Below are 22,032 nucleotides of genomic sequence, written 5' to 3' on the forward strand. Positions count from 1 at the left end.
TTATGTCCTCCGTAGGGCCTGCATTCCTAAGTGCCACCTTTAGAAAATGCAATTAAATCGCTTTTGTAATTACCTTTGGCGTCCTTTGAGCAAGAGAGAGTGGGGAGAGTCCAATGTACTGTTCTCTAAATCAGAGGTTCTCAAAGTGGGGGATGGGCCCCGCTGGAGGGCACAGAATGTATTCTAGCGGGGTGTGAGAAGCTTTAGGGAAAAGAAACTTACTGCACACATTTTACCCACAGCAATCACACCATTTTTGTGGGTTTGGCATGGCATAAATAGCAAATTTCACAAATGTGTTACACATCTGTGAAATTTGCTGTTTATGCCATGACAAACCCATGAATAATGTGTGATATCGCACAGAGTTGCTCAAACTAGGGGCCTGGACTTGAAAGGGGGTCAAAAGCCTGTTGGGGGATTGCGATATTGCTACCCTTCCTTTTGTGTTGCTGCTGGCAGGCAGTGCTGCCTTCAGAGCTGGGTGCCCAGCCAGCAGCCATGGCTTTCTGGCTGCCCAGCTGTGAAGGCAGAGCAGCAATATCATGCCACCCTTACTTCTGTGTTGCTGTTGGTGGGAGGCTGTGTCTTCAGAGCTGGGCATCCGGGTAGCTGGGCACTGCTCTCCGCTCTGCCTTCAGAGATGGGCCAGAGAGACCAGAATTCACAGGGGAGACCATATTTCACAGTCTGATGTAATTTTTCGTGGCCACAAATTTGGTACATATAGAGTCTTCAGCTGGCACTTTGCATTTGACTCGAGATGGTGCTGTGCATTTTGACAGATTTCTGTTAAGCGTGCATAGCGTTATACAAAGTTGTTGCCATCTGTACGTTAATCCACTTGCTACGACATGGTGTGCACACTTAACTGAAGGTAGAAAGGGATCTCTGGATAGCTGTCTCAAGCATCCAACCCAGGATGGAATTGCTCTGCTCCAAAAAACAGGCACACCCATCACATTAGTAACAACAGTTTGATGCAAGTAAGCAATATCTCACTTAAAATTTACAGTACTATATATTTAAATGGCTCTGTTTGAATCTGTGCATTACTGTTTTTAATGTTTAGTGAGAGTTGTATCTTGGTTTTTTTTATTGGTATAGGTACTTGTGTGGTGGGGGAAGGGCATAAACTACTACAGACACAAAGAAGGGGGTGTGATCAAATAAGTTTCAGAACCACTGCTCTTAAATGTATCTGTGTTTATGGCTGCTTTTTGGGTAGGTTTCTTTTAGGGAGAGGTTCAATACTTTGGCAAATATGTGGAGTTGTGTTGCTTGACATAGGGAATACAGACTTCTGAGAAAAATAAGCACAGAGTTTCCATATTGGATATGGACTCTTTGAAGAAAAAGTACAGTTCAAATACCTAAATTTAAATATATTATACACAGAAGGCAAACTCAGAGGCCCAATTCAGGATTGGGAGTTCCATTGTGGTAGGCACTGTACGTACACATAATAAGAGAGAGTACTTGCTCAGAGTTTACAATCTAAAGACAACAGAGATGGCATACGAGTAAAGCGATCAGGTTGGTGATAGGTCTTGAGCGGTTTGAAGGCAAGGGAGGCAGTCTTACAGGTCAGACTGGTGGGGGGAGGCTCTGTGTGTAAGTGCAGCATGGAAGAAAGCACAGACACATTTGTGGGACAAGTGGACATTTAAAGCTGGCCGTGTTGGCTGAGTGAGGGCAGGGGTGGCTGATGTGTTAAGATACTAGATCAGTTGAGTAGCCAGGAAGGAGCAGAGATGTCAAGAGTCTTGAACGTGAAGACAAGAAGCTTGAACTTGGTGTGTTGGGGGGCGGAGGGGGCAGTGTGTGTTGGGGGGGAGGGGAGATTGAGTAATGTGATCAGAACAGCAGGAAAAGATTTTAGCAGCTGCATTTTGAATGCAGTGGGTGATGTGGATGGCAGGGAGGCCACAGAGAAGATATTAGAAAGGCATTTTATAAAATGCAGAGCATAGTGGTTTAGTATTCTGAGGAAGAATTCCAGAACTCTAGTCCTGTCCATTACACTAACCGTTGCTCTGGCCTTGGGCAATAAACACCTTGTAAGGGTGTTATGAAAATTTAATATTTAAACCTTAATTTAGAGTGTAATCTTCTCCAGGCAGGAACTTATCACCTACATCTGTCCTTCAGCATGAGTAATACATCATTCTAAAGCATGCTCAGGATGGAAAGCACTATGTAAGTGAATAGTATTACTAAAAGCAATAGGAAATTGGTTCTAGATTTTTTAGGAGAAGGTGGGGACTAGATCTATCAAAAACAGAGCAAAATCTATTTTAAACATCATTTAGATTTATTTCCTTTCTCAAATTGAATCTCATCCCATCAGAACTTTCCAAGAGAGAATTAAAGCTCCTTAAGCACAAAGATGAATCACTGGAAGTCAAAGCCTTCAAGAATCATGGAACAAAACCAATGAAGTGGATCGCTTAAGAATCTCTCTTCTCATCACATTATATCAAGTTCAGCCTTTGCTGTTTTACTCCCTCATGTATTGGAAAATATCCTTCAATCCCTGTTGTGTTTTTGCTAACCCCAGGTATGCGAGTATTCAGATGGAACAAAGTCCTTGAAGCTAGGGGACTTTGGACTGGCCACAGTGGTTGAAGGACCCTTATTTACAGTTTGTGGCACCCCTACATACGTGGCTCCAGAAATCATTGCAGAGACAGGGTGAGGATACAGCAGTTTTGTCTCCTATGTTGGCCTGTGAAAGACTGTTTATTACTGTGTGTGTGTGTGTGTGTGTGTTTAAGGGTCAAAGTTTGACCCCTAGTAAATATTTGATTTCACTGTGTGTGGGTATGAGTCATTTAAACTGGTCTTCAGCTGCTGGTCTGATGAGTGCAATATATCAGCCTCTTCCGTATATATTTCCTCTGATACCACTCTGCAAAATATTTGTGTGCGCACATGTAACTTAGATAAGAGATGCTGCTGCAGCTAACTGCTTCATTGGGAAGGTGGCTCTGACTCTGTCACAAAGATCCTGGAAGTAAATCACAGACCTCTTGAGTGGGGAGGAGGTGATAGATGGCATGAATAATTTGGATTTTCTAATATCAGATTGTTTGATGCACTGCTGCTCTTGCATATCACAATTGTTGAAAAGTATTTTTGAGAGCTGTGAGAGACCATAATGTGAAAGGGTATTTGATCCACCTGCAGATCTAGAAAAATCAGACCAAATGTGACATGTTTTGACCTACAATATTTTTATTCATATGTTTAAAAAGAAAAGTCCTGGTTCTTCTTCCTAGTGTTACTCATTCATACAGGAGACTCAAGACCTGGAAGCTTGCTCCCCAGTTTGGCAGTGTCTGGGAATGATGCAGAGGCAGTTTGTCCACTGTGGCAGGAGAGGGAAAGGATTTCCCCTTCCCTCTCAACAATATCCTCCTTTGATTATTATGGGCTGGTGCTGAAAAGAATCTGAATCAGACTAGAAAGCTATTGACTGTTCCATGGAGACTGGAGCATTGAGAACTAAAAACAAAAGAAAATGTGGGATCCTCAGGGCTCTCAGTACTCTGGAGGACACCAAGAAAAATATTGACTAGATGCCCCTCTTGTTATATTCCATGGTATTAATTGAAGGACAAACTCCACTCCTATGAAATGCCAATACATCTGCCTTTGGCAGACTCTCAGTATGTATTAATTTAAAAAACAGCTAACTAGAAGTGACACGTTTTGGAAGCTTGCACAAGTAACACGTTCTCTTATTTTACAGATATGGCTTAAAGGTGGATATTTGGGCTGCAGGTGTGATCACATACATACTGCTTTGTGGATTCCCACCTTTTCGCAGGTGAGTTTAGTTCCAGGTCAAAGGGAAGATAGTAAAGAATTAATTACCGGAAGAATTGTTCAAATAAGGGGCGGGGGGAATCTGATTTTCTCCCCACAGCCCCATCTAGCAATAGTTGGCTCCAGCTGTTTCCAAACTATTATTTCCCCCAAGATTTTTTCTCCTTTTCTAACTGGCTTAAGCTTCCCCTAGTTTAGCTATCACCCTGCCCTTTTGATAGCTGTCATTTTTTCAATATTTTTCTGTGCACGAGAGAGAGAAGTGCAGTCCTGCCTATTTAAAAAAACAAAACCAAAAACCAGGTGCGGGTGACCAGCTGTCAGGTGTTTAGGGGGGGGTCTTCCTGTGAGAAGCCAGCTTTCTCGGTCCCTTTGTCCTCCAATCCCATATGCCACAGCAAGAACTCAGTGCAGTGAGCATGTATTGTACACCCTCTAGTGTTTGCAGCTGGCAAGTTCAACTTACTGTTTTTATCTTGGAGAAATGGTCACAGGTAAGTGATTCCAGTTACAGAGTAGCAGCTGTGTTAGTCTGTATCCGTAAAAAGAAAAGGAGGACTTGTGGCACCTGAGAGACTAACAAATTTATTAGAGCATAAGCTTTCGTGAGCTACAGCTCACTTCATCGGATGCCAGTCCTTGCTTACAGACAGCCCCCCAACCTGAAGCAAATACTCACCAGCAACCACACAACAAAAACACTAACCCAGCAACCTATCCTTGCAACAAAGCCCGTTGCCAACTGTGTCCACATATCTATTCAGGGGACAGCATCATAGGGCCTAATCACATCAGCCACACTATCAGAGCTCGTTCACCTGTGCATCTACCAATGTGATATATGCCATCATGTGCCAGCAGTGCCCCTCTGCCATGTACATTGGCCAAACTGGACAGTCTCTACGTAAAAGAATAAATGGACACAAATCAGACATCAAGAATTATAACATTCAAAAACCAGTCGGAGAACACTTCAGTCTCTCTGGTCACTCGATTACAGACCTAAAAGTGGCAATTCTTCAACAAAAAAACTTCAAAAACAGACTCCAACGAGAGACTGCTGAATTGGAATTAATTTGCAAACTGGATACAATTAACTTAGGCTTGAATAAAGACTGGGAGTGGATGTGTCATTACACAAAGTAAAACTATTTCCCCTTGTTTATTTCCCCTCCTACTGTTCTTGTAAAGTGCTGGAAATAGCCCACCTTGATTATCGCTACAAAAGGTCCCCACCCCACCCCACCCTGCTCTTCTGCTGGTAATAGCTCACCTTTCTTGATCACTCTCTTGTTACAGTGTGTATGGTAACGCCCATTGTTTCATGTTCTCTATGTATATTAAATCTCCCCACTATATTTTCCACTGTATGCATCCGATGAAGTGAGCTGTAGCTCACGAAAGCTTATGCTCTAATAAATGTGTTAGTCTCTAAGGTGCCACAAGTACTCCTTTTCTGATTCCAGTTAGCAATGTTCATTTAAATACCTTATTTCTGATACTTGAGCTCTGTAGATATCAACTGTTTTCAGTCTCATTACAAACTCAGTGCCCATCATATGACAGGGTTTGTAATCAGTGAATCAAAAATTTATGGTTACTCTGCATGTCCCGCATGTAATATCCATACTTAGATTTAATATCAAATCACTTTTCTTTTCTGAGATTGTTTGGGATGGGAGTAAAATAAAGTAACTGGAACTTTGGGAGGGAAGGAATCAGAAACCACATTTTAATCAGGAAGTATCTAATTTTTATGATCAGGTGACCAGAGTTATCCATTATGTATCATTGCCTGTGTTTTTTCAGGGGCATGGGATACAATTACACAACAAAGGGCACATTTAGATTAGCTTCACTAAAAGTTAAAATTCGCCACTCTCTGTGGCTAAGTTGTTCCTCCCGGGTTGTTTTTAAATAATTGTGGAAAGGCAGAGAAGTTGCCATATAGTGCTACAATTTGTTTTTCAGACACAATTGACTGGCTAGCAATGTTTAGCTCACCCTTCAAAGATGTACCATATCAATTATAATTTTTCTGCCATGCTTCTGACTGCAACAATCAGGCATGAACAAATGTAAGAGAATCTGAGCAGTATTGTTAGAGATTTAAACCACTAATCAGAAGTGAGTACAATTTGTAAAATTGGTCCCATCTTGTTCAACAGATCTGCTCTGTTTGTATATTCTGTCCCTGCCCACCCCCCCCACCTCTTTTTTTTGGCACTATAGGAGCTATCTGTTCCTTTCACTGTTATGGATTATGCCAGTGGCACAGGTTGTTAAATTCAGCATGTGAGTGAATGTATCCCAGGTTTTCCTAATCCTCTCTGTGTACTTAAAAAAAATGTGTCAGATTGGCTCACAGGAGAGGATCACATCACTGCTGCTAGTGTGCCCACACACATCACTTGCCTATTGTGGCTGGTCCTCTGGAGCCATGGGGATGCTCAGACAAAAGAAAAGACTAACTTGATTTACTTTTCCTCCCCAGCGCCAGGAGCAGATTGTGCCTTGTCTGTTACTGCACAGATTATTGTCCTCATGTTACCAATGCAATCCCTACTTGAATGGAAGACAGGTTGAGGCCTTTCTCCTGTGTATTGTCTCCCCATCCTCACCACTACTGCCACCATAACTATGGTGTAATACTGCAAACTTAAACTCCTAGAGTACAGGGTGGCAAACTGCGGCAAACTTCTGTAATAGTTGATGTGAATTTTGCTTCTCCACCACCTCAAAAATGTAACTTTAATGCCCGTGACAAAAATTACACCTTTCTCTTGTTCTCTTCCATTGTTACTCATCCACAGCGAGAACAATCTTCAGGAAGATCTCTTTGATCAGATCCTCATTGGAAAGCTAGAGTTTCCCTCTCCATACTGGGATAACATCACTGACTCAGCTAAGGTACTGAAATAAGTTAGGAGCCCAGGGCTTCAAGATGTGAAATTGTTTGACAAGCCAGTGGGAGTATTTTGCCCTCCTGACTCCACAGAATCTATGCTATCGTACTATTGCTGACTATATTCCAAACCATAATACTCTTCAGAGCATGGCAGTGATGAAAATGCAGGTCTCTCAACCCTACTTTCATGTTATTTTCTGGGTGAATGATTATAACAGAATGTTGATTACATGCAGTGAGCATTGCATGTAGATTGGCTTATTTAATGATGACTGTTATACTAGGTTCAGTGCTTCAGCTGCAGTGTAAGTAAGTATCTCTCTCTCCAAATTTTCCCCCTCATCACCCTTTTGAGAGAGGGTGCCTTGCTACGTGGACTGGACACTGTTCATTTCACCTGTTCCTGTTTCACCTTTGGACCAGAGGCATTAAGCTGGCATTCAGATGCAAATAGCTGATTTGCCAGTTAAGTAAAAAAGTATTAGTAAGATACCACTTCCTTTTGATTTCATAGATTCAATTATTTAAAGGCAATGTTTGAAATTCTAACCCTAACTCCAGCAGAGGCCCAAATGCTATAGTTAGGGCTCTACCAAATTCATGGTCATGGGATTTTAAAAATCATAAATTTCATGATTTCAGCTATTTAAATCTGAAATGTCAAAGTGTTGTAATTGTAGGGGTCCTGACCCAAAAAGGAGTTATGGGGGGGTCGCCAGGTTATTGTAGGAGGGGTTGCGGTACTGCTACCCTTGCCTTCTGCGCAGCTGCTGCTGATGCTGCTGCCTTCAGAGCTGGGCAGCTGGGGAGCGAGCCTCTGAAGGCAGAGCCATTGCCTGCAGAAGTAAGGATGGCATGGTATTGCCACCCTTACTTCTGCGCTGCTGCTGGTGAGGTGCTTCCTTCAGAGCTGGGCATCTGGCCACCAGCCCCACTCTCTGGCTGCCCAGCTCTGAAGGCAGTGCAGAAGTAAGGGTGGCAAAACCGTGACTCCCCTAAAATAACCTTCTGACCCTCCTGCAACTCCCTTTTGGGTCAGGACCCCCAATTTGAGAACTGCTGGTCTGGCCCCAGGAAATCTGTATAGCATAGGGTAAAAACACACAAAAGACCAGATTTCATGGTCCATGATGCATTTGTTATTCGTGGCCATGAATTTGGTAGGGCCCTAGCTATAGTAGTGTGCCCGAGAGTGATATGTGAATGATTGTTCACAGGATTCATTCCAGAGTCCAGGGGCACATAGGTGCATTGTAGATGAAAATCACAGTTATCGAAGAAAGAAATTTGCTCCATTTCTCTGAATCTCCTAATGGCCCTTTGCTAGAGTGGCATTGGTAGTAGCCTCATAAAAGACCACAGTCCCAATTCTTCCTTAAGGTAAAGTTGTCTTGCACTGCTCTGAGAGCCAAAGCAACCCTAAAGCCAGCAAGTCTAGTTCCAGCCTAGGAGCACATTCACACAGCTTACAGTTTTCATAGCAGTGCCTTCCCCTTTTCTGGATGTTAGTATAGAAGTGTGGCCAGGGGTGCCCAGTTTTCAGCTACGAAAATGGTTCCTTCCTCAGGTCAATTGGCAATTTGCATAAAAGAGAGCAGCTGTCAAATCAGCACCAAGCAGCCTTAGAGGTGGCCCTCCTGCTCCAAACTTGCACTGAGTACAGTGTGACTAGCATGAAGCATCTAACCCCCTATCCCTGGCTCATATTCTTGCTGGGTAATTTGCTGAGAGAGTCATTTTCCAGAACTGGAGGATGAACAAAAGCCTCCTAATTGCACATGTATTGCTTCTCCAGAGAAGTTGCTGTCTACTAGAATAAGTTTCATTGGCATGTTCTTCATTCAGACATAAAGCAAGAGACATCCCTGAGGCGACAGAAACTTTCCCCCCCAAAAATGGGGCAGTTGGGTTTCAATTATGGGAATTATTTGACATTAATTAGTTTCTTCATGAGTGTTATTTTGTGTCTGGAACTGCATCTGCACCAGCCAGTTGCAAAGGAGGAACTTGAATTAATAAATTCAATAAAAGTTTGAGATGAAAAATTACACCTAGTGTTCATAACTTCACTGGCTGCCTTTTGTGTGACTAACCTCTTAAGATTTACTATGGCTACAGACCCACTTGTGATAGTACTAAACAGAAGTGTCATAGAAATATGCAGTGAACCTAAGGCCATCTATTGTATAGCCTCTGAACATTTGAAAGGCCTCCATTCAACGAAGCAGTTAAGCATATACTTACAGTTAAACGTATGGTGAAATCCCAGTGACTTCCATGAAACATCAGTAAGCACATCAGCCATCTAGACAATGCCCCCAGACAGAGCTAGGCCAGGAAAAAAGGGGATTCCCCTTTCATGGCAGGAGTGGGAGGGAGGGAGGGATCTGTAGAAGATTGGTCAGGCTGGCTAAAGACCCCTTTGTGCTTCTGGAGCAACACAAAGTAGCCATACCAAGGCAAATAATCTAGCCATAGTACAGATGATTAAAACAAACTAACAATGGGTGCTGTCAGTCGTTCCTTTTGAATAGAATTCTTAAGTGCTCTGTGCTGATGGGTAGCTTTCATTTTCTAGCTGTAACGGAATGATATCATCATAAATTTTTACAGATAGTTCTAGTGATAGCACTTAACATAAAAAAAATCTTTATGAATTAGTTTACTCTATACAGTTAAAACATCACTGCTAGTAATAGCTTTAAAATTCCAGGCTCATAAATGCCCTTGGCTTTTGGTACAAGCTGGTACTCTTGGCAGGTCCTTTCTGCTCTGCCATCGTCCTCATCCCCACTGAGCCCCTTCAGCAGCTTTATCCTCTGTAAATTACTCAAACACTATGTGCCCTGTCACTTGATGGTTATAAAACATTATGGGACTTTCTTTTTGCATGAGAGTATCTGCACATGTGCTGTACTCAGAGGATTTAGCAAGGATGCAATTCCATTCTGACTGTTCTGTCCATGCTGCCTGCACATCTGTACAGAAGAATAAACGTTTTATATTACAGCTGCAATTTAGAGTGTGCGGGTGAAATCCTGTACCTGTGGGAGTCAAATAGGAGTTTTGCCATTGACTTCAGCAGGGCCAGAATTTCACCCAGGTTGTGGAGAAACACCACTTTGAATGCTGGGAAGAATTCAATGCAAAAGCTGCTTCACATTTGAATATTAATGTTCCCTCTCTTCTCACTCTTTTATTTTTTAGGAGTTAATTAGTCTGATGCTACAGGTAAACGTAGAAGCTCGATATACAGCAGCACAGATCCTAGGCCATCCCTGGGTGTCCGTGAGTAAACTCTGCATTGTACCTGTCCCTAATTAGATATTTAATATTAAGATCTAACTTTAATAGTGCTGTCAGAAGTAGTGACAGAACTCCGCTTGCCCAATTCTGTTTATCAAGCAACTTCTGAGTCTCCTCATCAACATAGAATGAATTTCCTATAAATGACACAGCAGAGGGCAGCTACACTCTGAAGTCTACCTTTCTGCTGCACAGAGGTTATTGTGGGCTGTCTTTGAAGCAAATGAAACTCTATTTCCAAAAAAGCTCACAAGAATAAGGGATGGAGAGGATTCAACTGGGCAAGTTCATTTGCTAACATGATTTTTCAGTGAACATGAGGATGCTTTAGAGACACAGCTAGTGTAGGTAGCCAATATGTTGGCTGTTTACCCATAGCATAGGATTTTATCATTCTGTACCGCGACACAAGGAGGTGGGCCGCAACTTTATATTCCAGTGGAGCAAGGTGAGGGTTTTTTTTTTCCCCCCAGCAGAAAATAGGTTGAAAGGCATTGATTGGGTAGCTGCTCTGACCCCCTCTGTAGCACCAAAAAGGCCCTCCATCCCAGACAGGCTTGCTTGTGGCAGAGGGGCCTTATGGATAACTCAAGTGCCTGTTTTTGAAATTTGGCCCATAACCTGGTGCTCACAAAATACGTACATGGCAGCACCAGCACCTGCTTTGGTGTATAATATGTAGTCAGTGACATACTTTACATGCACAGTTAACCTGTGTGTAAAATGGAGAGGCACAATGTAGGGTCCCATTTTCAAAAATGTAACTTAACACGGCTTTTGTGTCTATAGGGAGAGACTCCCCTGAGGTCCATCTTTTGTGATACTAAACTGATCTCACCTACCAACAGTAATAATCAAACATTTATTTTCAAATTAATTTCACAGTGTGTCATTCTGTGAACTTTCAGGCTGGAGCACTAAGCAAAATTGGTGCAATTTACCTTGAAAGAGAAGAACTCAAATTAAAAATCCTGGTTTTCTGAGAATATAAAAAGTGTGTTGCTGGTGAATAACTACCCCCATTTGTTTACCCACTTGACTATTTATGTCCATACAATATTCGTTAATGATATGATGCACAATGAATGGAAATAAAGATCATCATTAGGCTTTATTTAAATACTCTTAGGTCATCAGCATTTTAATGGCTATTACTTTTCCTTTGCAATGTTGCTGTTTGTGTAAAATCATACATGTTACATTTAATGCCAGGAGTTGTTAGCAGGTGTCTTGTCATGGCACACTCCTAATATAGTGTCCTGAAAAACAAAATGCCACATTTTAAGCCAAAGTTTCTCCTTCCATATGCAGCTCACTTGTTTCTCAGCAACAGAGGACTTTAAAAAGAAAAAACAAGGTTGATTCTTTCTCTATGCAGCCCAACAGTTAAATTCTATATCCTCCTTAGCATGAGCAGGGATCCAGGATGAAGGAAAATCCCTTCTGTGGATTTATTTGTAATTTTTCCATTTCCAAACACTTTTTTTTTTTAACCCCAAACCTGAGGAGTAGCAGGTGTGTGTCTTGTTTACACAGGATGATGCCTCGCAGGAGACTAATATGCAAGTTGAAGTAACAGGTAAACTGAAGCAGCACTTTAACAACATGCTACCCAAGCAGAACAGTACGACCGCTGGGGTCTCTGTCATCATGGTAAGCAGATGTAGCACTTTTATATGTCGATATGACTTTGTGTCTGTTTGTCTAACATGTTTTAACCCAGGAGTGATTATTTAAAGAACAGAGTGGTACAAATGCACTAGCAAAAACAAACATGCTATTGTGTGTGTGCAATTCTAGTCTATACATTATGTACTATGTCCCCCAGGTCAAACTGAGTTGGTCACTGCTCAGGAGCAGCCAGATCTGTATTGAGGTGCATTAACTGAGCTGTAGATATTTCTTTTAAACACACACACTCTCTCAATGCAAAAATAATTCATAAAGCTCACCTGCTAGTTTGAAAATCACTGAAATCCTTTCCATTATCATTTTAATGGTGGTTTTCTTGTAGCACCTTTTGTTCCCAGGACTAAATTTGCTGGAGCAAATAGTCTATCTAAAACCCACTTCCTCATCACAAACTGGGTTAACTCTGGGAAACATCCAAAAAAATTAATGATTGGCCCTATTTAATCTCTGCTAATGAACGTGATCAGAAGCCAGACTTGATGGGAAACATGGGTGCATTAAGATTCTTCTATATAAATTTCATCTAAGTTGAATTTACAAAAGTTGTGCAAAAAAATACTATACAACAACAGTGAGCTGCGTTGGTGGGCTCAGCCCAGCTCCATTTCCTAGCAAATACAAGCACACACCACAATTCACCAGTAAACTTGTTACTGACTAGTCATCACTGCAGTGCTCCAACAGCTATACAGACTGTTCTCACCCCTGCAAGTGGTTGTCTTTTTTCCATCCCAGGGATGGATACTATGCACAAAATGTGTCTTCAGATACCTTAAAGAAGTTATATTGTACAGCTATATATTTGCTATACTGAATATACCACTCTGGCAACTTAAAGTTGACTCAGTTAGTAGCCAGAGGTTTTTCCCCCACTGTATCAATTATATATGATGGCCTAGTAAGTGTAGTGTCACTGTCCCACTTTTAAATAAATTTTCCACATGTAGACAACTACAAATATTTATTAATCTGCCCACTTACATTGTTCATGTACATATATATGAATTGAATAGGTGACAAGTTCAAAAGTAGGGATTGTAGTAACATCAGAATACTCAGAAGAGTGAAGACAATATTGATTTCAGGTTGATGCTGTTATCTACATTTCATTTGACAGTTTGACTGGACAGTTTGAGAGGGACTTCAGAGCTTCATTCTTATAGAGTTGAGACTGGATAAGCCTGAAGCTGAAAGCTGGTACAAAATTTAATAAGAGCAATTTTAATTCTAACTCTCAGCCCCTCTCCAATTTGCATGCCACTTAAGCTTGTCTCAGATCTCTGAAACACTACAGCATCTGGCTGCTTCTTGGTGTGGGTTTTTTCTGTTACCTATGTAGCCAATGAAAACTTATTTTTGTTTATCTCCCTTTAACAAGTAGTAAGGAAAATTCATATCTGCCTAGTTCTGTAACTGAATATGCAGAGAAGACTAGGGATAATGTCTGAGTCTTCTATTAAGATACTTAGTGGAAAAAGGAACCTTATAAGAATTTAGTCCCAAACCTTTTTTCTTCCTCATCTTTGCGCTGGTTTCTTTTATCAAGTCCCTTAAATGAAATGTAGCATCACAAAGCCACATCACTTTCTCTTTCACATGTGAGGAAACTGTTCAGTGAAAACCCTCTCTAGCATGATGTAGCCCATGGGTCGGCAACCTGCGGCACGTGAGCCGATTTTTACTGTCACGCTGCTGCCGGCCTGGGTGAACGGACTGAGTGAGGCCAGCGGCCGGGACCCCAGACTGGCGGTGGGCTGAGTCGTTCAGCCCACCGCTGGTCTGGGGTTCTGTCCTCCAGTGTAGTGTATTAAATTTCTCCCTGTAGGAATGTGCTACTTGCGGAGCACTAGGACTGGCCGCAGTAAGTCGTACTTTCCTACAGGGAGAAGTTTAATACACTACACTGGCGTAGGGAAGGTTGTGCCTCCCCAAACAGCTGGCCCACTTCCCACCCCCTGACCGCCCCGCTCAGAACCCTCCACCCATCCAACCCCCCCTGCTCCTTGTCTCCTGACTGCCCCCTTCTGGGACCCCCCACCCCACCATCCAAGCTCCCCCTCACCTGACTGCCCTGACCCCTATCCAACCACCCCTGTTCCCTGTCCCTTTACCATGCTGCTCACAGCATCAGGACTGGCAGCCGTAAGTAGCACGTTCATATGGGGAGCAATTTAATACACTACACCTGTCCCTGCTCAGCCTGCTGCTGGTCTGGAGTTCTCAAAATATGTTCTCTCACCCCTTATCAAAAATTACACTACAATTAGCTTAAAAACTTTATTTGTATATTACAGTAATCATTAAAAAAATGTTAATAAATACATAGGTTTGATGAAACAAAGTAGTTGTACTTATGTGCCTGTGCTTAGTGTGTTTTCCATGATTTACCTTCTAAAAAAATCTCGCACCCCAGGTTAAGAACTACTGCACTAAACTGATAAGATCTGCATTTTAATTTAATTTTAAATGAAGCTTCTTAAACATTTTAAAAACCTTGTTTACTTTAAATACAACAATAGTTTAGTTAGAGAGAGACCTTCTAAAAATGTTAAAATGTATTACTGGCATGTGAAACCTTAAATTAGAGTGAATAAATGAAGACTCGGCACACCACTTCTGAAAGGTTGCTGACCCCTGATGTAGCCACTTAGTTCTAATACAGGTTCTTTGAAAACCTTAGAGAAGAATTTGTCACAGTTAATGCAGATGGCACCATCATGTGGTAGATAAGTGGAACTGCACAAGAAATCTGGTTCCTGCTGCCTTCTACAGGGAGAGCACGATTTCTGCTGCTAAGAATGTCTTGCTGTACAATCCTTTTATTTATAGACTTTTTTTTTTAAGAATTTCAGTATGATTTTTAAATCTAAATTTGTTTCAATGATGATAGTTCTGCTTAAAAGTAAGTGTAGTTTCTATCCCTTGCTTCCTTCCTTTCCCCATGCCTGCATTGCTTTCCTCTGAGTAGGTCCAAGGAAATGGTATGTACTAACTGCAATGTTTTTTTCTGCTGCACAAAATACATGTTCTGAGTTTGACAAAAAGAGAAAAGGAGAAATTACAGCTATCCTGAAATAGGCAGAGTTTTAGAACTGCATAAAAGTGAAAGAACATCTTTCAGTGATTGATGTTCCAGATAAACATTTATGCCATTTTACTTAGTGACTTTTGTATCTCTGAAAATTTTCTGCAAATCTAGGCAGAGTGGTTATTTTTCACCTTACAAAACATCAGATTTTGTGAAAGGGAAGGTTGGAGGCAAGATGGCCCATACTGCTTCCAAGTAAATGGCTATCTTTGTGCCTTCGAGCTTGTCTACACATTAAAGCTAGTCCAGAGTGACTAACTATTCCTGATTTATTCTGGACTAACTTTCACATGTTCACAAGAGGGCTTGTGAAATGAGCAGTGTTACCCAAACAACTCCCCAAGCCACCCAGTTATAGCTTTGGGACTATAAAGCAGAATGTAGGGCAGGAAAGAAAAAGATCAGCAGCACTGAAGTGGGCAAGCCTGCGAGTCATCTCATGAGAGTCAGCACCCAGTAAGCTGGATCCTGTCATGCACCATTGATGCTTATGGCCTCTCTGCTGCTCAGAACCAGTCACTGGAGTGATCAGCAGTATAGAATGATCTCCCTCAGGAAAAACAGCATTAAACCTCCTGAGCTGGGCCCCAGCCAGTTGCAAATAGGTAACTGAATACTAAGTCAGCCCTGTTCACACAGTATTGAAGCCTAACTGAAGATGTTCCCTTCTCCAAGGACCTGCTTAGGGACAGGTACTTCTGTAAATTAAACATTTAGTTACAGTTTGATTTATCTTGCAGAGGCTTTTAGCAGAAGCGTCAGGTACTTCAAAAAAAAAAATCTCAGGGCAGATACTCCACAATTCCCCTAGTACATCTTAATCCCCCATGCTTCTGCTGCTACATTGTTAATTATCCAACAACTATTTCCAGTAAAATGCAGATTCATGCAAATTTAACACCCATAACAAAGTATGAGAGGAAAAGTGTTCTAGTTTAAATGAGGAAACAGATTCCCGAGACCTCAATTGCAGCTACCTGGGATTTGTCACAGGCTAGAAATGGTTGTGCTCCTTGTTAAAATATTGGTAGCACAGTCACGCTAGGAATTTTGGTGAAAATGAATCCTTAGAAATTCCTCCCCAGATGGTGGTATAACACAAAGTTTTAACTTTTTTTTTTTAAAAAGTACTTCATCAAACTTGGTTCTATTAATGACCTGCTGGATGCTGTGGCATGCATAGGAGATAAGTTATCCCTCTGATCACCAAAACACCCTACAATTCATTAAGATTTCTGATGTTATTTCTCCTTTTTCTGAGTCTAATGCATGCCCCAAAGGTGTGTGTTGTGCAATGGTTTAAGGGGGCAGGTAATATGTGTCATTTGATGTAACTGTTTTTGTCTTTTACCTTCCTTTTTAGAACACAGCTCTAGATAAGGAAAGTCAGATTTTCTGCAACAAGCGCTCTCAGGACTCTAGTAGAGCTGGTATGCAGAAAACTTCTGTGATTATTGCTGCAGCTGAAGAGCCTCATGTGGCTGGGTCCAAGAACCTCTCCCCTGCTTCTTCTGAGCCAATCAGATCCCCCACACAGCCTGTCCCGGCATGTCATGACAATGCTGGGGAACCAGCTCGCTCTATAGAAGTGATTTAAACCAAAGCCCACTTCTAGGCCAGTAGACCCCTTCAACTTAATGAACATCCATCACAGCTGTAGTTTTTCAGTTTGCTTCCACTCTCTTGTGGCAAGCCCCAGGCAGACTGTCAATAGGTGGATGGGTGAAGTGTGTGCTGTAGCATTGAGTGCTCTTCCAGCCTTTGCCTTCTGAATCTTTAGATTTGTTTTTATCATTGGAGTTGGTTTAATGAAATGCATTTCTCACACCCTAGGAATCTGAATAGCTTAAACTAACACATAGATGAACAGTTATGAGGCCTCACTTGTGCGCAAACAGACTCTCCAAGTCAACAGAACTTGTTCCCAGAAAAGGGGTATGCCCCCCACAAAAAGCTGTATTTGTCTCCTGTCCCAGTGAGTTGAGTTTAGCTGAGCTGAAGAGGCAAGTTTCCATGAAAAACTGCAGTGGATTAACTGTACAATATTGAAAGACAAGCTTCTCAAAGAAAAAGGACCCCTTCTCTAATTCCAGACTTCAAGATAGTGTTTAGATAATACGAACTTCAAGTGACTTTGGATGTAATAACAGGAACTCTGGGCATTTATTGGTCTGAAGACTGCAGTCAAGGAAGCCTTTTCATTCTAGCTATTGTGTATCCTCCCCCCACAACTACAGTATGTATTAGAAACAATAAAACTTCTTTGAATGGAAAGCTTGCTGCATGTTACATAAGCTAGGATGGAGCAGTTCTAGGGCAAGCTGACTAATAGAAGAACTACCACTAGCCACCAATATTTTATTACCATCCCCCTCTTCATCTAGTGTAGGAACTGGAAACCATAATGGGGGAGGCACGGATCTGTAATCAAGGATGGAAGGTGTTTTATCTTTATCATACTGCTGCGTTCAATAGTGTATTTCCTCTGCTTGGTCCTAGTTCATTTTCTTTGTTAGCTTTTACTTTCTACTAGAATTGTAACAGACCTGCAATAATAAACTTTCTTCATGAAAAGACTATAGAGTCATTATTCCTGTGAGAACTCAATTTCCGGACAAGGCTGAGCGGATCAGTGACGAACAACTGTCCCTCTTGAGACACTTATTCTGAGCTAAGGAGAGAACAACTCAAACCATTCACAAAAGAACAATTGGCACTAGGACTGATTGACTCAAGCTGTGCTGGTTTCCTTTGGAGCCCATTACCTATCCAGCCCTCCATTTTCAAAGGTAACTTGAGTTTAGGACACAGCCTATTGCTGGAAAGGACTAGTGTAATTTGGTCTAAGAAAAAGTGTTGGCTGGTTAAGATGTAGAGCAAACGCTAAGATCGTGTCTATAGTTCATTAAAACGTAGTTCTGTTAAACTTGGTTTTGGAGTCAGTTTTGTTACTGGGATAAGGTGGCTTGGCCTGGCCTCTGTGTTATACCCTCATTTTAAAAAAAGACCTAGATTAAAGCACTGCTACTAACACAGTTTGACCCTGTCCAAACGATTGTAGTATACAAAGATAACATCTCAGCCTCAGAAACTAGTCAAACACCATGAAGACAGTGATGTTTAGTATACATCTTGTAAATTTTACATTTAACATGTCTTGGGCAAGGCCTACAGGAAGAAGTGTGATTTTAGATGAGCTGGCTATAATGCAATGTAGGGTGTCTCTAGCATAGGGGGCAGTATGCTGAAAGTGACGGATGAGTAGGACACAGTGAATGAATTGGGTGATTGTGCAGAGTGAAGGAGGGAAAGAAGAAGAACCAATAAAGGGCTAGACAGTTGGAGTAGCAATCAAGGAGGGCAGGGAGACCCAAAGAAGTTGAAAAGTGGTAAGGACCTAGCTGATTATTTTAGGTCACAGGTGGGTTCTGAAGATAGCAAGAATTAGCAACAGTATTGAAGTAGCAGAAGTTGTCTTCATAAAAAATGACATTATGGTTTTTACCCCTCATCAGCAGTAGTGATGGTTGAGCTTGAGAGGTTAGTGAAACATCCAGAAACCAATGTCAGGGAGGCATATGGAAAAGTAAATTGGTCTGTCATCATTGTAGTGGGAGCCATGCAACTAAATGGTATTGCCAAGGATAGAGTCCTGAGAGAGACTGATGGAAAGCAGAAGCATGAAAGTAGTTGGAAAGAGAGACAACGACAACAGAAGATCTGTTTTGAAGATGGTGGTTGTAGTGAGGATTGAGACTAACAGCTGGTGCCAGGTTAAAATTGGTAGGTTTTGAAGTGTTGGCAAGGGCAATAAAGAGATGATGTTCCTAAAGGGTGCAAATGGAAATACCAAAAATCAGAAGGGAATGAGGAAAATTGAAAGACAAACATACCATGAGAGAGAATATCTCTGAGGTGAACTCTCCCCCCTAAACACTTATTTCTACAAAGAAATCATAGAGGAAAACAATATCAGTGGCAGGAAAAAGTATAAAATTTCATAGAACAAACTTGCATGCAGTATTGTAGATGTATCGGTCGCAGGATATGAGAGAGACAAGGTGGCTGAGGTAATATCTTTTTTGGACCAACTGCTGTTGGTGAGAGAGAGAGAAGTTTTCAAGCTTACACAGAATTATTCTTCAGGCCTGTACCATCTCTCTCCTATAGAACAAACCTGGCCTACATACTGATTTGTCCTCTAAAAAGGTATTGCATTTATCAACAGATGTCTGTTGATAAATTAGGAATTACATTTCCTAATTTATCAACTGTGGGGTGGTTGTTAGAACGGATAGTTATTTGCCTGCTTTTAAATGTACTTGAATAGGAATGCTAATTCTTCTGTAGCCTGATCTATAGATTAGAGTACTTAAGAATTCCCAGTTGTCACTCAGGTGTAACAGGTTCTTGTCCCAAGATCAGGCCCAATATTTTAAAATTATTGTGGAGTTGGGAACCCTGATGTGCACAGTTGCAACGCTCACACTACAGGAACTGTATTTACAATAGTTTACCTTACTGGGCTAGAGTGACTGATAGACAGAAATAATACAAAATGTACATTTGAAAATCGATATACTCATCATCACTTGCAGAACAACCTGAAATATTAGCCATTAGCTTCCTCCTGACCAGCATTCTGGCACCGCCCAAGGACTACCTCCCTCTCTCCTCCTTCACACAGGCTGGGATACAACTTTTATATTTTGCTTATATATATATATATATATATATATGTCTAGTGCATATTCAGTAGGGGTTTCTTATTTGAATTTCCTCCCCCTACTAAGATGGGGGTGTCCTCCTTCTATAGGTTAGTATATTAATGATCTCAACCTATTATCATATAGATCAACTAGTTGCTATGGTACTCTTGTGCTTAGACATCTGAGAGTGTTCTAACCAAAAGCTGGTGTTAGCTCGTGTTCCTGCAGTTGGCTGGTGTCATTATGCACAGAAATCTCCCTTATACACACTGTTTTCAGTTCTCCAAAACTTAGGGCTGACAGTTGGCCATTTATCTGTGCCAAAGTTGATAGGCCTCAAGCCTTATGCTAACTGCTGAAGTGAATACCTCACAGGATACAGGTCTGTAGGTTACTTACATTATTGCTGAATAAAATAAATGCTAAAACTAGCTAGCTCTATGGACTACAACGCTTCATCCTTCGAACTTGAACAGGTGCACATACATCCTATAAGTACCTATATGGGGCCCAAAGCACTCATTTCTAGATGTAATATCTCTCCCCCTCCAAAGCTAAACAGTCATGGCCAAATTCTCAGCTGGTGTAAGTCATCATTACTCTGCCTCCAGTTGAAACCACAATGATTTACACTTGCTGAGGATCTGGCTCCCATTCTTTAATATGAATTAAATTAGTTACTGTTAATATAGCATTAAGATACAAGATGATTTATCTAACCAGTCACCATTGACTCATGCCTATCAGATCTAGTAAGTATTTCAATAGCCTAGTAAACACACTTCTGACTATCTTAAATGTAGATATACACTTTTCCATTTCACTGAACCACTGATGAACAGAAAATGGGAAAGAGCAATTGCTGAAGTTAGGTATTCAAAATTAACAGATGTTTAGAACAGCTTATCCCTTTGCACCTTCCCTAGTGTTATAAATTATGCATTAGAAAATTAACTTACCAATTTTTTTATTCCTGTTCCTCATTTAGATTCAGATGATACAAGGCAGCGAATGCTGACAGCCCCTGTTGGTTTCATGCTATTCACTGGATGTACACTTGAGTTTGGAGGAAACTCAGCAGCTAGCATGATTATGCTGTTTCTAGTGATAAAAGCCAAGCTGACATATTGCAGAACATTCTACAGCAAGTGTTCTAGATTGTTTGGTGACTAAAGTGTATCCTCATGGTGAGGCCATTTTGAAGCTCCCAGACATTTCTGAATTAATTATAAAATAATACATTCATTAAAATCATTGGAGAGGTAGCACTGGGGGAAACTTCTTCTCTGTACTAAGTTGCTATCAAAGACTAATTGTGATTTTACTGTGGTGCTTTGCAGAATAAACTGAGCTTACATATAGCCTTGGAATTTACTTCTCTTGACCTCTGGGAACTCAAAACAGTTGCAGAGTTCTGAAGTTAATACAAACTCATTGTAGAAGAAGTGAGATGAGCAAATTGTATCAGACATTTTTTTCTACTTGTGCTCCTTTCAATGTGAATACAGGTCATGTTTGGGGCCTGACTGAGTGCTGTCCACAGTGCAAATACTTAAAGGGGGGAGAAAAAAAAAACTGTCTCAGAATTTAGACAAACCATCCACTTATTTATATCAGAGTGAGCAAACTCTGTTCCCTTCTGTTAATCAGCAGACATTAGCTACTCCTATGCGCTGACATAAAACAAATAGGAAAGCCAATAGAACAAGAGCCTTGCTGGCTTGTGTTACATAAGAATGATGGAGGAAGTCATTGTTTGTGACATGGAGAAGTTGGAAGAGGAGGACCTCTCTCCAAAGGTCCCAGCTGCACAGGGTCTGTGCTCTTGACTATAAGATGGGGGGAGGAGGGGTTCTGCCTGCCTAACTCTAAAGGAGTTTGGAGTATTAAGGGCAGCAGTAGGCCCCCTGCTTTGTGGTCACATGCTGCACCAGAGCTTAATCACCACCCTTGAAACCTTCCCATCAGGTCCTTCTTGGCTATTGTGAGTGAAAACCTTCTCTACAGAATCTGTGCTCTATCATCTGGTTCCACTTTGCATCTTTTTTGCTGGCCCCTGCCTGTTAGAGCCAGTCTTTTATTATTTTGGTAACCATGTGGCTCTTTGGCACATGACTGCTGAGGAGCACCAAAGGGGCATCACTGTCCAGGCTTTGGTTACCTTGGACTCTGCGCCCCAGACCTTCTGTTTAGCACCTCTTGGTGCTTTGGTGCCCTGAGCGGTTCATAAGATGCATGTCTCAGGGATGCTTCCATTATAGACATAAGGAAGGCAGCCACACAGTTCTTGCTCCATGCATTTACAAAGCACTGTGGCTTTGATTTTGCCTCTAGAAAGGAATCTTACTTCCAGTTCTGCAGAAGTGGTTTTCAACAGGGATGCACAAGCTTCTTCAACCACCTGGCAATTTTTTTTTACATGTCCGGAAATGTGGAAATTTTAGGTGCTACTCACCTGTTCATACCTGGGAGGTTTTACCACACACTTAAAACCACAC

The 22,032-nt window shown here is 41.5% G+C and overlaps 1 protein-coding gene across 4 annotated transcripts in view; it reads left to right on the top strand.

The window, feature by feature from the left end:
- DCLK2 (doublecortin like kinase 2) overlaps positions 1-17,402 on the top strand; it is a 136,441-nt gene extending 119,039 nt beyond the window's left edge. For 2 of the 4 annotated variants that reach the window (XM_027818086.3, XM_027818087.3), the window contains 6 exons: positions 2,561-2,694; positions 3,755-3,832; positions 6,645-6,741; positions 9,947-10,027; positions 11,582-11,698; positions 16,189-17,402. In XM_027818086.3, the coding sequence (XP_027673887.2) occupies positions 2,561-2,694; positions 3,755-3,832; positions 6,645-6,741; positions 9,947-10,027; positions 11,582-11,698; positions 16,189-16,422 (741 nt within the window). In that variant the 3' untranslated portion in view covers positions 16,423-17,402. Of the gene's footprint in view, positions 1-2,560; positions 2,695-3,754; positions 3,833-6,644; positions 6,742-9,946; positions 10,028-11,581; positions 11,699-12,854; positions 12,935-14,705; positions 14,719-16,188 lie in introns of all 4 variants that reach the window. The other 2 variants (XR_006290648.1, XM_037897373.2) reach the window with 2 other exon arrangements.
- Positions 17,403-22,032: the final 4,630 nt, after the last annotated feature.

This window comes from Chelonia mydas, chromosome 4, assembly GCF_015237465.2.
Source record: "Chelonia mydas isolate rCheMyd1 chromosome 4, rCheMyd1.pri.v2, whole genome shotgun sequence".
In the NCBI taxonomy this organism is placed as follows: Eukaryota; Metazoa; Chordata; order Testudines; family Cheloniidae; genus Chelonia; species Chelonia mydas.